The 16,082-nt window shown below is 47.7% G+C and overlaps 6 protein-coding genes across 6 annotated transcripts; 4 read left to right on the plus strand and 2 right to left on the minus strand.

The window, feature by feature from the left end:
* Positions 1–423: 423 nt before the first annotated feature.
* On the plus strand, positions 424–5,266 carry EDB82DRAFT_503052 (uncharacterized protein). Its single transcript, XM_025726388.2, has 2 exons — positions 424–453; positions 634–5,266. Exon 2 carries the CDS (start codon positions 695–697, stop codon positions 5,066–5,068), a length of 4,374 nt encoding a protein of 1,457 aa, XP_025580960.1. The 5' UTR covers positions 424–453; positions 634–694; the 3' UTR covers positions 5,069–5,266.
* Positions 5,267–7,652: 2,386 nt separating this feature from the next.
* On the plus strand, positions 7,653–8,833 carry EDB82DRAFT_526068 (mitochondrial carrier domain-containing protein; the record flags this gene model as incomplete). Its single annotated transcript, XM_025726390.1, has 4 exons — positions 7,653–7,725; positions 7,801–7,848; positions 7,922–8,627; positions 8,680–8,833. 4 exons carry the CDS (start codon positions 7,653–7,655, stop codon positions 8,831–8,833), a joined length of 981 nt encoding a protein of 326 aa, XP_025580961.1.
* A 364-nt stretch (positions 8,834–9,197) lies between these two features.
* EDB82DRAFT_434320 (uncharacterized protein) lies at positions 9,198–11,760 on the minus strand (the record flags this gene model as incomplete). The annotated part of the gene is made up of 4 exons (XM_025726392.2): positions 9,198–9,593; positions 9,651–10,294; positions 10,814–11,490; positions 11,540–11,760. 4 exons carry the CDS (start codon positions 11,758–11,760, stop codon positions 9,198–9,200), a joined length of 1,938 nt encoding a protein of 645 aa, XP_025580963.2.
* Positions 11,761–12,670: 910 nt separating this feature from the next.
* EDB82DRAFT_433605 (sodium bile acid symporter family-domain-containing protein) lies at positions 12,671–13,914 on the plus strand (the record flags this gene model as incomplete). The annotated part of the gene is made up of 3 exons (XM_025726393.2): positions 12,671–12,926; positions 12,981–13,123; positions 13,171–13,914. 3 exons carry the CDS (start codon positions 12,671–12,673, stop codon positions 13,912–13,914), a joined length of 1,143 nt encoding a protein of 380 aa, XP_025580964.2.
* A 16-nt stretch (positions 13,915–13,930) lies between these two features.
* EDB82DRAFT_205286 (uncharacterized protein) lies at positions 13,931–14,999 on the minus strand. Its single transcript, XM_025726394.2, has 2 exons — positions 14,705–14,999; positions 13,931–14,649 (listed from the first exon to the last, which is right to left on the minus strand). The coding sequence occupies exons 1-2, from the start codon at positions 14,714–14,716 to the stop codon at positions 13,948–13,950; spliced, it is 714 nt and encodes a 237-aa protein (XP_025580965.2). The 5' UTR covers positions 14,717–14,999; the 3' UTR covers positions 13,931–13,947.
* A 1-nt stretch (position 15,000) lies between these two features.
* Positions 15,001–16,018, plus strand: EDB82DRAFT_205254 (bola protein). The gene has a single exon (XM_025726395.2). The coding sequence runs from the start codon at positions 15,266–15,268 to the stop codon at positions 15,674–15,676; it is 411 nt and encodes a 136-aa protein (XP_025580966.2). The 5' UTR covers positions 15,001–15,265; the 3' UTR covers positions 15,677–16,018.
* The last annotated feature ends 64 nt before the right edge of the window (positions 16,019–16,082 follow it).

The following is a 16,082-nucleotide window of genomic DNA, read 5'->3' on the forward strand; positions in this document are numbered from 1 at the left end:
GATGGTGGCCATTGCCCTCATTTCCAAATGCACAACATGGGATCGCATCCTACCTCGTCGCAACAATTAATAACATGCCATCAAACCATGAAACCAAAGTACCAAACCCCATCCGGTCATGATCCACGCTTAACAACGACTCTTCCCCACAAGATCTACACAGCACCTCATTGGGCATTCAACATTTTGCTGGGGTCTGATTTAAAGGCCGAGGGAAACAAAAAGATTCACCGCTAGCAAGTTCCTCACTTCTCACTCACTACCACCCTTTCACAACTGTTGTCTGCTCATCAATTGATACCCTATCGCACAAATGTACACGTCGTTTATCTGATTGATTAGATGCTGTGAGCCAATGGCTAGTTATTCATCATTCTTTGTGTTTGTTTCGCACGCGCCACGAATAGAGTTTTATGTGTGAATCGCCCAGCCCCGATATTACAAACACCATTTGTATGTGCCGCGTTTTCCGTTTATATATTTATGTCTGTCTGCTTGTATCGACTCGTTTTCTCTTGACCATATATCTTTTTTCTATCTATCCATTGTATATTCCAAGTAAAATTGCGCATCCAACCAATCTTGCAACCATACACCCGACAACAAAAGCTTATAGCTAAAAACTTTATCCAGCTTCGCCGTCAAACTTACGCCAAATTGAACGTCGGAGCCACAAGCCGGCTATAGGGCCATTATGGCAGCTGTAGACCTCTACCACGCCAGCTTCTCAAAGCAGCTGTTCAACTTTCCGACAGTCCAGCCGCCTTTGTATCAAACATGGTCCGAATCATGGCCGAAGCGCGAGATGAGCCTGTTGCTCGGCCTCGATGTGGTTTCATGCACGATACTCTTACTTTATCTCTGCCGAAAACCGTTGCTGAGTTTAACTCCACGATGGTTGAAACCGTTTGCTCAAGAAACAGCGCCGTTTCACGCAAAGCAAAGAAAATGGACGTTTTGGACGTTGTGTCTGACCCTTATTTCTCTTGTTGGGTTGGGTGTGGCTATTAGCTGTGCTATTGTCCATTCTCGCCAGAAGGCTTCGTTTATGGACCTTATGCCATGGACGGTGACGACCCTTCTCACGATTGTCGATCTTCCCGTTCAAGCGCCGAAGTTACTACTGATGCAGTACACACTCATGATGGCGACTGCAGTTATTCTTCGGGCAATTTACTACCTCAGCTTCAAGACGAGCTCGATCAGCATCTTTCAGGTCGCACACCTTGTTCTCGAAGCTCTGGCTATCCTGGTCATCGGAAACATGCCCCTTCGCAATCCATTCTGGGGCTCATTGGATATCGGCAACACCAAAGTCCCTCCATCGAACCAAGTCCGCAGTCCAGAAGATAATCTCACGCTCTTCCAGTTCTGGACCATGAAATGGGTCAACCCTCTTTCCAAAGTCGCCGGCCAGCGCGAGATTGCCGTCGGAGACGTGTGGCAGCTACCATACGAATTTCAGCACTGGAGACTTTACATGGCTTTTCGTACTCTCAAGGGTAAACTTCTACCATGTCTTATTGAAGCCAACGGTTTGGATCTTTTTATATCCACTTTTGCAGCTATTGTTGAACGTGTCGCTGAAGTCTCCAATCTTCGTCTCACAAGTAAACTATACCAAGCTCTTGATAAGAGTGATCCTGCAGAGGCTGGCCTATGGTGTATGGTTATTCTCTCCATCGATACTCTTCGCCAAATCGCAAGAACGTCTTCGGGATGGTACTCGCGCAAAGCATACGAAAGGAGTCGCGGAGAGACCTTTATCGGTCTATTCGGAAAGCTTCTTACAAGAGCTGTGCCAGGATCTGAAATGACAGAGAAAGATCCCTCTACTGAAGAAAATGACCCTTCGAATAGCTCTGGAAAGTTTTCTAAATTCTTTCAACAATGCCGTGGACGTAAAAAGCAAAAGACTAAAGCTTCGCAACCATCCCAGGACCACCAAGCTTCCAACGCAAAAGTCGTCAACCTCATCCGCGGGGATACCTATGAGATATCCCAACGGTTCTGGGAATTCGCACGCGTTGTCGCCACACCTATCAAAGTTATCGTTACTATCTACTACCTCATCGACATAATGGGTTGGCCTTCCTGTGTGGGCTTCGGTTTTATGGTCATCTTTATCACATGCAATTCCCTTCTCGTTCGACAGGTTATTAAACTAGAGCGTCAAAGAACGGCTCATTCAGATCGACGAGCTCAAGCCGTTGCGCACTTTGTCGAGGCTAGTCGCCCGCTTAAGCTCAACGGATGGACATCGTCGTGGCGTGATAGGATTTTACGATTTAGGGACGTTGAGATGAGGAAGAGACTTCATATCTCGATTGTCAACGCAGCTATCTCGACGATTAATGTCTTTGGTGGTGCTGTCTATCCCTTTGCGAGTATTTGTCTGTACACACTTATTCTCGGCCGTGGGTTACCAAACGATGTCATCTGGCCTTCACTTCAACTATTTGCCCAGCTCGAGGCGAGTACCAGAGAAGCTTTCGATCTTATCTCTGCAGTTTGGAAGTGCACCATCCCTGTTGAGCGCGTCAACAAGTACATGTCTGAACCAGACAGAGATCAAGACGCATTCAGTGGTTCGCAAGATCGCGATATCGAATTCGTCAATGCTTCTTTCTCCCGCCCTGCGACCGACCATCTCGTTCTACAAGACCTAACTCTCAAGTTCTCAACAGGACTAAACGTCATTCGAGGAAAGGTTGGTTCTGGAAAGTCAAGTCTTTTACTCGCTATTCTCAACGAGCTTGAACATCGCAGTGGAGTCTTCTCACGAGCTGATGAGCCGATTGCTTACGCGCAACAACTCCCCTGGTTACAGAACAAGACCATCAGAGACAACATTCTTTTCCATGAACCTTTTGATCAAGATCGTTATCGAAGTGTACTCAGTGCATGCGCTTTACTTCCAGATCTTATGACGTTTCCTCTCGGCGATAAGACGAAACTTGAGGAAGCGGGTATTGGTCTTTCGGGAGGCCAAAAAGCGCGTGTTGCTTTGGCACGAGCTGTGTACAGCAAATGCCGTATTCTGCTATTGGATGATCCCCTTGCCGCTTTGGATCATGACACAGCGAGTTACATTGTGCAGCACTTCCTTCGTGGACCCCTTGCCCAAGGTCGAAACATTGTACTCGTCACACATCGGGATGATCTGGTTCTTAAACACGCTGATCAAGTCGTTGATATCAAAGACGGTTATGCACATGTATTGACGCAAGAACAGCTAAAGCAAGAACTAGAACATCCTCACCATGTCAACTCTGGTGCTATTGATGTCCAGCAACATGAGACTTCACAGGACCATACTTCTGAAGATGTCTCAGGATCCAAGGACGTTCCTGAACAAGTTACAGAGACGGGAGCCATTCCATTGACAATTTACCAAAAGTACATGAGTGCAGGTGGTTGGCATCTGTGGATTTCTCTAGCCTTGTTCTATGGTCTATCTCGATACTGCGACATTTCCCGTGCTCGTCTTCTTGAGGCTTGGGGTCATGAATCTGCTGGTCTGGAAGGGATTGTTGCGAGTAACTACTGGGGTCTTCCTAACCCAAGCCAGCATTCTCGACCGTGGTTGTATGTTTTGGCTGGACTTTCAATCGCTCAGGTCGTGGCTTATGCAGCCGCTCAAGTGCTTTTGGCGTCGATCAGTATCCGCGCAGCCAAATGTCTCTTCAAAGTCGCCATCGACAGAGTTAGCAAAGCTTCTTTCCGGTACCACGATACCACGCCAACAGGTCAGTTGAAGAACCGACTCATTTCCGACATGGGTATGGTCGATGGTGGTATTCTCGCGCCGCTGGAGTCCTTCGTATATAACATGATCGCCCTCGCTCTGAGTCTCTTTGCCATCATGACGCACCAGGTCTTTCTCGTTCTCATCATCTTTGTTGTCGGGATTCTCTTTTCGTACTTTTATAGTATATACGTCCCGGCCTCACGCTCTCTCCGCCGGATGGAGATGCGCTATCTAACCCCCATCATCGCTAACATCGGAGTCATGCAAGATGGCCTCGTCACTATTCGTGCTCTCAAGGTTGAAGAACGTTTCCAGGATAAGCACTTGGAAGCAGTCGACGACTTTCAGAAACACGACCATTTCTTCTGGAGCATGACATTCTGGCTTGACTTCCGACTCGGTATGTCTTCAGCCATCATGCGGACCATCCTCGTTCTTTCAATGGTATATATGCGTACTCCAGCTAGCGCGGTCGGTTTCGTCCTCACACAGACCAACATCGCCATGGTCGCTGTTCAACAACTCTGCGAGAAATTTGCTGCTCTGCAATTAGACGCTGTGTCGCTTGAGCGTGTAGACGCATTGAATCGTGTCCCAGAGGAACCAAGTGGTGATATTGAACCACCTCAAGACTGGCCCAGACCATGCGACAGCGTCCGCTTTGAATCCATGTCGTTCAAGTACGCCGAAGATCTTCCATCCGTGCTGGATGACGTCTCATTCGAAATCCCTGGCGGTTCAACATGTGCCGTCCTCGGCCGAACAGGATCCGGTAAATCAACCATCGCCAACGCCCTCCTCGCGACACAAGCACCAGCTTCAGGATCTGTAACGATAGGAAGCATCAATCTCGCACAAGTCAACCGCACAGCACTGCGGCACCGTGTGACATTTATCCAACAAGATCCAATCCTTTTCCCCGGCACACTCCGCGACAACATCGACCCAGAGACCAAATTCTCCGAACAAGAATGCACAAACGCCATCCATCGTGTTCTCGGTGAAGACTGGGCCCTCGACTCTCGCATCGACGCGGGAGGCAAGAACCTAAGTCAGGGACAACGACAGCTGGTGGGTATCTGCAGAGCAGTGCTGCGACGAAGCGGGCTTGTTATTCTTGATGAGGCGACAGCGTCGATTGATCGGGGCACTGCGGCGACTGTGCAGAGAATCTTGAGGCAGGAGCTAAAGGAAAGTACTGTGATTACGATTGCGCATCGTCTTGAAGCTGTGCAGGATGCGACGTGGTGTTTGAGGCTTGATAGAGGAAGGGTTGTTGAGTGTGGGCCGGCGAGGAATTCGGGGGAGACGGCGTAGTATATAGAAGAAGGGATAATGAATAAGAAGAGCGAATATTTGTCCTGAATCTCCGTGATCGCATAGCTTGTGATTTGAGTTGGACAGTTTATGCTGCCCGCCGCCCTGGTCTTGGTTTCAAGCCCAGTAGTTCTAGGCCTACATAAAACGCTGAAACTGATACATCAAGAGTAATGCTAAGTTCAAGGTTATGTTTCTTGCCAGTGGAGGGGATAAAGAAGATAAGGGAGCTAAGGGAGAGGCATTACTCTTCTGCATATAGATTTTATGTCTTCGTAAGACCGAGCACGTCCAGGAATAGGCGAATATTTGGGCGACAGAAATTACAGCTGTGTTTTATATTTATATATTACTGTAACTGTGAATCACAAGCACGTTTACCTCTCTGAATCACAGACGCTTTTACTGTGATCACCGGCTGGTCCAACTACTTGGTTGACGCTTTCAAGCGCAATCATCCGGACGCATATACAATCGGTGACGCTGGATATAAAATGCTTGAACGATATAGACGCGTCCCACGACGCAGCATCGATCCGCCCCCTATCGCCGAGAGCTCATGCCCGTTGTTTAACATTTCAGTCTATCGACGCTCCTGTTTGTTGGTGATTCGGAGATAGAAGAGAGGGCAGCTAGATAATATATACGTCTGTGATTCATGTATCAGTTAGAACGCCTGTGATTCACGTATAGCATTCAATCATCAGACACTCAGAGCAAACAGAAATAGTAACAATAGAAACAAGAGATTTTCACTGAAAGCACTGTTCCATGTAATATTAGAATCCTCGTTGGGTGTTTGTGTATTCAAGAGTTTGGGGGTTACAGAGTCACGACCCATACAGCGGTAGCGGAGAGCGGTTCGGGTACGGACCCAATCTAACGGAAACGGCTCCGCGAGTGAATGTCCGAATCTCCGAGCTTCAGATCCGAGTTGTCGGGAATATTCAACGGGGACATGGACGGGTATCGGATCTCAAGCATGTAAAATCTAATCGGAATAGATCGGACGACAGTTGGTAAAGTAATGTTCCGCGGCTCAGGAGATTTATGAATGGTTAATGTCTTATGCGCTTTATATCCATGGCCATTAGAGACGAAGACGTTGGAATATAATTACCGGATTTCCTGTCAGTGGAGTACTTGTCTTTGTCTCCGGTAACGGATTTCCGGCGTTTTTGTGAAAGGACATATATAATTCAAGGTGAAGGAAATATTTGGAAATTTAATAGAAGCTTGCTGAGTTGGTTACAGACCTCGGTAAATCTCGGCCGTACGCTTTAATTTCCAACGAACAATTGGAGAGGGTGTGAATTTATTTAGGGGATGTATAACGACTGTGGGGGAACGTTGATGATTGGTTGATCATTCAAGATGTCTCAAATGGAGAATACGAAAACTAACCAGACACAATAAAAGGCATGTGTGGCCGACGAGTAGAACAAATTGAAAGTATTTAAAACTAGTTCATACTCTTTTAAGCACGCATTTCTCTCCTTATATCATATCAATGCCCTGCCAAGATAGAGTCAACAATATACGGATGCTGTCTATAGAAACAAAGACCATCCCCCAAGTCTAAACTACAGAGTATGGGACCCCGCAATATCACAAGCTCGGCTACCCGTCGGCAAAGTACCGACGTCATCTTTTATCTCCTAGACCAAACAATGAATAAGTGACTCTACAAGACAAACACCTTTTTTATTACTGAGTCATCCTCTTTTCTCTTACTCGTGATCAACAATCAAATATCCAGTACGTTCTCGGCCACATGGATCATGGTCACCTACCCCGGTCCTCCGCCTGCCCGGACCAGTAGTGGGGCTTATGAAGGGTCTCTCGGTATGAGGTGAAGGCTTGTGCCGACGTCAGACTTGTTGGAGTACTGAAGAGTTTATTGTTGTTCTAAGCCAAGCCCCAGGTTGCATGTGAGAATGAGGAAAATAGCTTCTGATGATGGGAGGGTGTGAGTTGAGAGATGTTATATGTCTACTCCAATTCTAACAGAGAATCACCAGCACAAGATATCAAGATACATACTCTGAATAATACACGATTGAATCAGTGAATATTGAATAACTTGTACTATACAACTACACTGACACTGAATCATACTACATCTACCGCAAAACGTCTCCGATACCTTCCATTCACCCCCAAACTCCAACTCTCTTTTCCCCGGTCAAATGTGGGGTTCTCTTCTCCGGACATCAAAAAAGGTGTGTAAATAAAGACCCAGAAAGAAAGCTAACAGCTCAAAACTAACAGCTCGGTCCATGACCGACAAGGGTTTCACTCTCTCTTCATATGCCATAAATTCACTTTCCTCTTTAAATTCCTCCTCTTCCCCCATCTTTTGATTCTCTGTTAGTCTTGTTTCTCTTTCTTCTGGTCTTTGATTCCTCTCTCCTAGCGTCGGTATCGAAATATCCACAACCTCGGTTCTAAACGACTCGGCGCAAACTCTCGGACTTTCAATTAAAACAAACCACGCGACCTGTGTCTATATTGTATTATTCTGTACATATCACCTATCTCGGCGCAATATCTCTTGGAAAAGCAAAAGAACACATCTGTCGCAATGGCTTCAAAGAACGGCAATGGCAATGGCAATGGCAAGAAGACGCCGCCCTCAGCGGCCGTTAACCTTATCGGTACGTTGTAAACCCAAAAACAACGGTCTTTACGGACCATTAAGGTGCAATGATCAAAAACTAACTCAATCGCAGCTGGTGGTGGTGCTGGTATGATGGAAGCTCTCGCCTGTCATCCTCTCGGTAAGCTCCTCCTCGGAATGCGCCAAACCAGGCGCAAACCTAGAAATTAAAACACTAACATGACATGAAAAAGACACAATCAAGGTTCGCATGCAGCTTTCAAGACGCGCTCGCCAACCAGGTGCCCCTAAGCGCGGCTTCATCAAAACCGGCGCCGCTATCGTCGCAAAGGAGACGCCCCTCGGTCTGTACAAGGGTCTCGGAGCCGTTTTCACCGGTATCGTTCCCAAAATGGCTATTCGCTTTACCTCGTTTGAGAAATACAAGCAATTTCTTGCCGACGAGACGGGTGCTGTTTCTGGTAAGAGCGTCTTTGTCGCTGGTCTGGCTGCTGGTGTTACGGAAGCTGTCTGCGTCGTGACGCCCATGGAAGTTATCAAGATTCGTCTTCAAGCACAGCATCACTCTATGGCGGATCCCCTCGATGTTCCCAAGTACCGTAACGCTGCTCACGCGCTTTATACCGTTGTTAAGGAAGAGGGTTTTAGCGCACTGTACCGTGGTGTGAGCTTGACGGCGTTGAGACAAGGTTCTAACCAGGCCGTCAACTTTACTGCTTACAGCTACTTCAAGGATTGGCTCAAGAAGGCCCAGCCTCAGTACGAGAACACAAACTTGCCCAACTACCAGACTACTCTTTGTGGTCTTGTTTCTGGTGCCATGGGCCCTTTGAGTAACGCTCCTATCGATACTATCAAGACACGTCTGCAACGAGGAGGTGCTGAGCCTGGAGTCAGTGCTTGGACCCGTATTACTCGAATTACCACCGAGATGTTCAAGTGAGTTCTGTCATTGACAAGGGAGATTTGGAATATACTGACATTTATTCAGGCAAGAAGGATTTTATGCTTTGTACAAGGGTATTACACCCCGAATTATGCGTGTCGCTCCTGGTCAAGCCGTTACCTTTACAGTTTACGAATTCCTGAAGGATAAGATGGAGAGGAGTAAGCTGTCCCTTGTTGGAGGCAAGTATGAGGAATAGAGAGATTACAAATGACTGGAATCAACATCATCTGAATTAGTCCTGCTGCTGAAGGACAGACGTCTGGCCATACGAGACATACCAAGACCTCCTTCATATCACGCTTCGAGTCACTGGGGGAATGTATTTAAGGAACGGTACATGAAAGGCAACAGAAGAGGACCAAAAGTATAGAGGAAGATATACCATGCATAGGGATGGGGGTGGCTTTAGTTCTTACTGCGCGCATGCATCTTTGGATAAATATCAGCATTTGTAGTTTGGACAATTGACTTTTTTTGTATCATCAACACCTTTCATGAGCACAAGTTTGTAGTTTGATTCACACAAATGCATTCTCGTAACAATTCATACTATCTCATATCTATCGACCAGGTCGCTTAGGACGGCTAAAGCCCTGTCGAGAAGCCGTCTTGGGATGCAAATCGTCAAGAACCGACTGCTCGGTAATCTCACTAGGATCCTCCACCTCAAACTTCTTCTCAAGGGTAAGCCCAGCTTGGCCCTCGGCGGCTTCGAGGACGGAACGCTTCATCAGGGGGTACATCATGCGGAACTTGATGGACTTGTTTCCGGGCGTCGAGGGGCAGGTGTAGAAGAAAAGAACGGGGCTAGACTCGGAACCATCGTGTGTGTGGGTATACCGGTAAAAGGTGAACCGCGGCTCGGTCGAAGAGATGGCCTTTGTCAGTTCTGAAATGCCGCTCGGCGTGGGTGCCTCGGGAACGAGCTCCACTGTCTCAGTCGAGGGGTTGATTTTCTAGTGGTATAAGCGGTTAGTTTCCGGATGCGTTGTTCGTTGGACTTGTCTACTAACCAGCATTGTAACGGGTCGACCGCCATCTTGGCCAACTTCCTTCAGAGCAGCAATAGCATCCTCAGAAATGGGCATGGCAAAGTTCTTGCTCAGATGAATAGCCTTTTGTCCTGTTCCCGAACCAGCCTCCTGCTCAGCACGCTTAACCTCGCCCAATTGCTGCTCCTCTTCGGTGAGAGGGGCAGCCATCTTGTTATGCGCATCATGCTTCTCGAAGCCCTTGGCGCTCAGCTCCTCGGGTGTTGTGACAAAGATAGTCTCCCTAAAATGTTCTGTGCCAAGCTCTCGGACAAAAGTCAAGCGAGTTGAAGCAAACAACATCTTTTGGCGCACCTTTGCCGAGTCGGGGACGTAGGTGATGGCTATGAATCGAGGAGCATCTTCGTGACGACGAAGGATAATGTATAGGGCGGCATCAGTCTTGAGGTGAGGCTCGAGGGCGGAAAGATTGTCGGAAAAGGAGCTTGATTTGGAGGGGATCGTGGTGATAGGGACCATGGACTCCTTCTCGATAGTTGCGAGGAGTCCAAAAGTGCCGGTTGACGACAGCAACGAGTTGAACTCGTTCTGAAGCTCCTGAGAAGCTGCAAGAGTTAGTTCTGGCTCGTATTCAGAGCCTGTATCTTCATACCTGATATTCCTGACTGCATTTTGTCTATAACATTGAAATGTAGGTGTAGGTGAGATGTCGACCGACCTTTGCTCTGTTGTCAAGTACCCCGCCACTTCTCTGGCGTCGCACGCTTGGAGCTACAGTGGGGTTGCCAGCTCATGCCTCAAAAGATTTACGTCAGATCATTGGAGCTCCACTTACCCTATGCTCTTGTGCAAGTGGTTGTTATCAATTGATATCTTCAGAGAGACTGAAGATTCTCTTCATAATTGATCATTACAGTCAAGTATTTGTTTGAATAGAAATACTAGATTTTTGTGTATCGTCTGTATTATTCGAGGACCGTCGTCGGATAAACCTCAGGTCGCACAACTCGACTCAATCTGCTCATTCTCTGCTTTGTCTTTCAAAAAGATTCCTCCACAGTCCACTGAACATAGGCAGCTTCGATATAACTTGATATCATCATGCTACTACACCTCCATCCTTGATGATTGACCACCACTCCATCAACCTCAACCCAGCATCACAGCAATGAGGAGCAGTTCACTCAGCGTGACCATCAATGGGATTTCGAACCGATTTGCCTCTGAGAAACCCACTTCGCTGACGGTAGGGGAAGGGGTAGGCACAGAACCAGTGTCCGTCACTAGAACTTCGCTAGTGGGAGACTCTGTTTGAAACGCGGAAAGAGCTTCAGAACCATCCGAGAGCGAATCTGGGTCTGCTACCGGGGTAGTGGGAGGCTCATCTTCAAGCCAAGTGAGGCTGGATGGAACTTGGACAGTTGAGGTCGAGGTTGATTTCAGGAGTTGGCCAGGAGAAGTAGCAGGGGGGTCGACAGGGACAAAAACTGACGAAGGAAGAGGGCTTGCAATCTCAGTGGGTTGTTGAACAATAGGTGGCTGCGAAGCAGCTACTTGATCCTGTCCAGACGATGAAGAGGTTTGCCATGGGAGTGCAGCCGAAGCAAATGACACCCTCGACGTGATAGTAATGACGACGGTGGATGGTGCAGGCTGATTCTCCGGATTGCCCAGCTCAGGCTGACTTTCGGTGGCCTGAATGACAGCATTTTGGATGACAAACAGGTTCGAGATGTCAGAATCATCCTCAGAGCAGCCTCCTCCACACATGGGAGAGTAGGGATCTTCTGAACAAGGGTTGTTGCAGAAACCCTCATTAATAGCCTTGATGGCATTGGGGTCGTCTCCGCATCGGCAGGCACTTGAAGAGTTAGCTAGCCGTCACGGTGAGGTTCCTGTGCTTGACTTACTTGGGGGATACGGCGGCAAACATGTGGTCGACACAAGCAGCCTGGCACATCTCGGGGGTCAAGACACCATTGGGAAGCGGGACGGGGTTGCTGAAGCCGGCAGCATCGACAGTGGCACATCCCCAGTACTTGAACTTCTCGTACGACTGTTGCGATTTGTAGGAGGCCTGGCAAAGGGCGGCCGTGATGCCAAAGATGAGAATCAAGAGGCGGGTGAACATGATGAAGTGATGATGAATGTGAAATGAGTGTGATGTGAACGAAATGACAGGCAGGCCAGGTTGGCGATGGGGAAAATGTCAAGTTTTGAGATGGAGGAGAAGAAGGAAGGCATGCAGTGGTGGTGAATCTCGTGGTCGGCGGGAAGGCACGTTTCCTGACCACGAGGAAGTTGCTTGCCGCACCTTCCACGAGTTGGCGATGGCACAATACAGCATCAAGGCAACAGAGGTCGCTGGTCAATTAAAAGAAAATCAGTAGTATTGTTTCGTTTGAAGGTGATAATGTTCAATATTATATGGTAAGCAGCTCTGCAATGACTAAACACCATGGATATGTACACCGGATTGGGATCAACGCCCGCATCTATCTGTCGCACAAGACAATTACAAGGCTGTTTTGATTTGTTCGTTCAGAATATAAGATCGTCTGACTCTGAATACTCTTACACCTCGAAGATGAATTGACTCTTTGAAGTGCAGTGGCCGAGTGTGTTACAAAGCTCTGGGCTCCCTTCCACCACTTACACCAAGACGAGGCAAGTGGAAACAGCAAGCCGAAAGCTTGGCCAGCTTAACAATCTACTTGAACCATGTGGCTTACCCATCACGGTTCTCAACTCAGACACGCCTTATCACTAATAAAAAGATGGTAAAAAAAGGCTAACAACTTGATAGGCCTCCCTTCGGTTCCACTACAGGAGGGACCTGTCATGCCCCGTATGTGATTGGTCAATTTCACCAGCTCAATGAGGAATACCGAGCAAAAAGTTAAGAAAATCAGAAAACGATGGTAGTATTGCGAAAGATTTCGGAAGGCAGTCATATCAAATAAGCTTAAATATCTGTGGTTTCCCCTCTCGAATACATTCAGGGTTAACAGTAACACTCACAATATTGTATCGAAGCAAACATGTCGAATACCGATTCTCCCCCGCACACAAAAGAGTACCCTTCTACTCACGACCCCGAGAACAACATACAACAAACAGAACACACCGAAGAGAAGGGAAATTCTTCAGCTGTCAAGGCTTTGGGATGGCTTGATCGTTTACTGGCATTATGGATTCTTCTTGCAATGATTATTGGTATCCTGTTGGGTAACTTTGTCCCTTCTACTGGCGCTGCTTTGGAAAAGGGCAAATTTGTTGGTGTTTCAGTTCCTATAGGTAAGATACCCAATCCAGAGTCGAGGAGCACGAACTAATATTGAAATGTTGCAGCTATTGGTTTACTTGTTATGATGTATCCTATCCTGTGCAAAGTCCGATATGAGAGTCTCCACGAGGTCTTCTCCCAGCGCGACGTCTGGAAACAAATCCTCTTTAGTATCTTTATTAACTGGATCGTTGCACCCTTTGTGATGGTAAGTAGCGACCCGCATGATCCGTGAACATCGCTAACATGCACCAGCTTGGCCTGGCATGGGCCTTCCTCCCAGACAAGCCAGAACTCCGCGTCGGTCTCATCCTCGTCGGCCTTGCACGATGCATCGCCATGGTGTTGATATGGAATGGTCTCGCCGGCGGTGACAATGAATACTGCGCTATCCTCGTGGCTATAAACTCGATCCTCCAGATGGCTCTGTACGCGCCAATGGCGATCTTCTTCATCAGCATTATCAGTGGAGAAGAAGGTCACCTCGAAGTGTCATATTCGACCGTCGCCACAAGCGTAGCAGTCTTTCTCGGCATTCCCCTCGCTGCCGCCATAATTACTCGCTTCTCCCTGCGCAAGCTGGCTGGACCTGAGTGGTATGAGCGAGTCTTTATACGCATCAGTTCCCCTTGGTCTCTTATCGGTCTGCTATACACCATCCTCATCCTTTTCGCTTCGCAAGGCCATCAAGTGGTTCACCAGATCGTGTCCGTCGTGCGTGTCGCGGCGCCTTTGATCGTTTACTTTGTGGTCATCTTCTTTGCGACGCTGCTCATCTCCCGACGCCTTGGATTTGGATACCCGCTTTCGACAACACAGAGCTTTACAGCCGCGAGCAACAATTTCGAGCTCGCTATTGCAGTAGCCATTACTGCCTTTGGTCCAAGCAGTGATCAAGCGCTCGCGGCGACGGTTGGGCCGTTAATAGAAGTTCCGGTGCTTTTGGGGTTGGTGTATTTGCTTCGTTGGGTCTCTGATCGATGGAACTGGAAGATATAGGCTTGTCGTGGTTTGTAGCAACATACAATAACATCATGTCATCTCATCCATTAGGGTGAGCAAATCCGTATTTCTGACCATGCAGCTTTCATTGTCAGCGCATCCAAGAGCAGCACGTGCATTAGAAACATCCGGATGGCCTTTGATTTGTGCAAGGATTGTAGCAGCTTCCATGCAATGAATCTTGTCAATCGATCTCGGATACTGCATCTCTGGTTGTGGCTGTAGTTGCGACGGAGGTTGTGGTCTGGGACAGCAGCCTGACTCTTCAGTGCAAGTATTCGTAATCGTAGCAGGCGTCGGTGGCGAATACATCACGGGCTGAAAATTGATAGGGGGGTTGCTGGGACCACAGCTTTGAGGTTGACACTGAGTCTGGATGAACGGCATAGGTCTTGAGGGAATGGCGACAGGCGATGTGGTAGATGAGGGCGTCGATACAGGCGTAAACGAAGACACACAAGTTTTTACAGTGGTCTTATCCTCATGTCTCACAGCCTCAAGATGAGACTCGACTTCCTCAGGAGCAACACCCTTTGAAGCGAGCAATGCTCTTAGAACCGCGTTTTCACCAGCCACAACCCTGGCTACGCGCTGCATTTCAAGGGTAGCCTGAGCATCGCGACGCTCGTACTCACGTACGCGGCCCTGAAGATCGTCTAGTAGCTCACGTTGACGAGCGCGAGAACGACGTTGGTTCTCACGATTGAGAGCGAGAGACTCTGGGGTTCGCGCCTGAGTTGTGTCAGTATTTTGACTGAGGTAAAGTGAGATGATATTTTTTTCGTACCTTGCGTGGCATGGTGTAAGTGAATTATGTAGCTAAGATCTTGGCAATTGAGACGGGTTGAGTGAGATGATGGACCAGGGGAATTGATTAGTTTAAAAAGATTCTTGCTTTGAGAAGTCGCAAAGTGTAGGTTTTGGGTCCCCACCCTTGAAAGAGAGGCTTGCATCTAGAACGAACTGGGTAGAGAGGTATTCGTTAGCTCATTCTGCCACTCTTTCTGTCAGTCTTTTGTGTTTAGATTTCTCAATTAATACATACATAAACAATTCAATATACATATGTTATAGATACTAAGTTTATTAGATGTTCATGATTTACGAGTTCTGATTATGGGTATCATTCGGCTCAACTAACCGCCATGATCGGATTACAAACCCCTCCACAACTTTTTTTCTCCGAGTGGGTAACTCGACTTCAGTTTTACCCAGTTTAGGTAGTTTAAACCGGACCATCGGCATCCATCATTCCTGTCCATCGTCATCAACTTTTGTTTCAATCAACTCCAAAACAGCCAATTGATCCATACCACACCTCCTCCAAGCTATATCTGAGTATTCTATCATGATTTGCAGCACATGTCGCCGCGCAGCAATGCGCTCAGCACGAACCCTCATTCGCGCTGCTCCCACAGCCATCAACATCACCCGTCTACCACAAACACCAACAACACCTCGCCGACTCATCTCTACCTCTATCCCTCGATTCTCCGCTGCCGCTCAGGAAGAACCCGACCTTCCCTCCATGAGCCCCGCCGAAGCTGCCATTGCCGAGATTTTGTCTGAAAAGCTCAACCCTACCGAATTGCTCGTCCAGGACGTCTCGGGTGGTTGCGGGAGCATGTACGCCATCGATATTACATCACCTACTTTCAAGGGCCAGACAATTCTTAAGCAGCAGCGCATGGTTAACGCTGCTTTGGGTGATCTTGTCAAGAGCTGGCATGGAGTTCAGATCAGGACAAAGGTGGCTTAAGCTGGGGAGAAAACTACAAAGGAAGAACGCCATCCTAGAGAGGAGATTTTAGGGCCGTTACGATTGTACGACTACAGATGGGGAAGAAGCGATAGAGCAGAAGGTCATGCTCAACAATAAAATACTTCTTAATGTACAAGCTGTTGGCTTCTACTAGGGCCTGGAGAAAGAAACACATAGTATACCCTATTGTATAACAGGAGGAAAACGACAAGTTGAATGAAGCAAAGTGGTAGATGCAAAAGATGAAGAAAACAAATATATCAGCATACAGCTTTGTCCCTGCTTTTATCTTTACCTTGTTGTCGTCTGACATTCAGGACTGCCTTTAATTGTATCGTGACTCATCTCATCAGCCATTTTCTTCAAGCACTCAGCATCAATGGCAGATATATTTTGAATGGGT

Source organism: Fusarium venenatum (genome assembly GCF_020744135.1).
Source record: "Fusarium venenatum strain MPI-CAGE-CH-0201 chromosome Unknown EDB82scaffold_3, whole genome shotgun sequence".
Lineage (NCBI taxonomy): Eukaryota > Fungi > Ascomycota > Sordariomycetes > Hypocreales > Nectriaceae > Fusarium > Fusarium venenatum.

Bases quoted from the DNA above. Each gene is read 5' to 3' on its own strand.
- EDB82DRAFT_503052 (XM_025726388.2), top strand. From the start codon at position 695: ATGGCAGCTGTAGACCTCTACCACGCCAGCTTCTCAAAGCAGCTGTTC.
- EDB82DRAFT_205254 (XM_025726395.2), top strand. From the start codon at position 15,266: ATGATTTGCAGCACATGTCGCCGCGCAGCAATGCGCTCAGCACGAACC.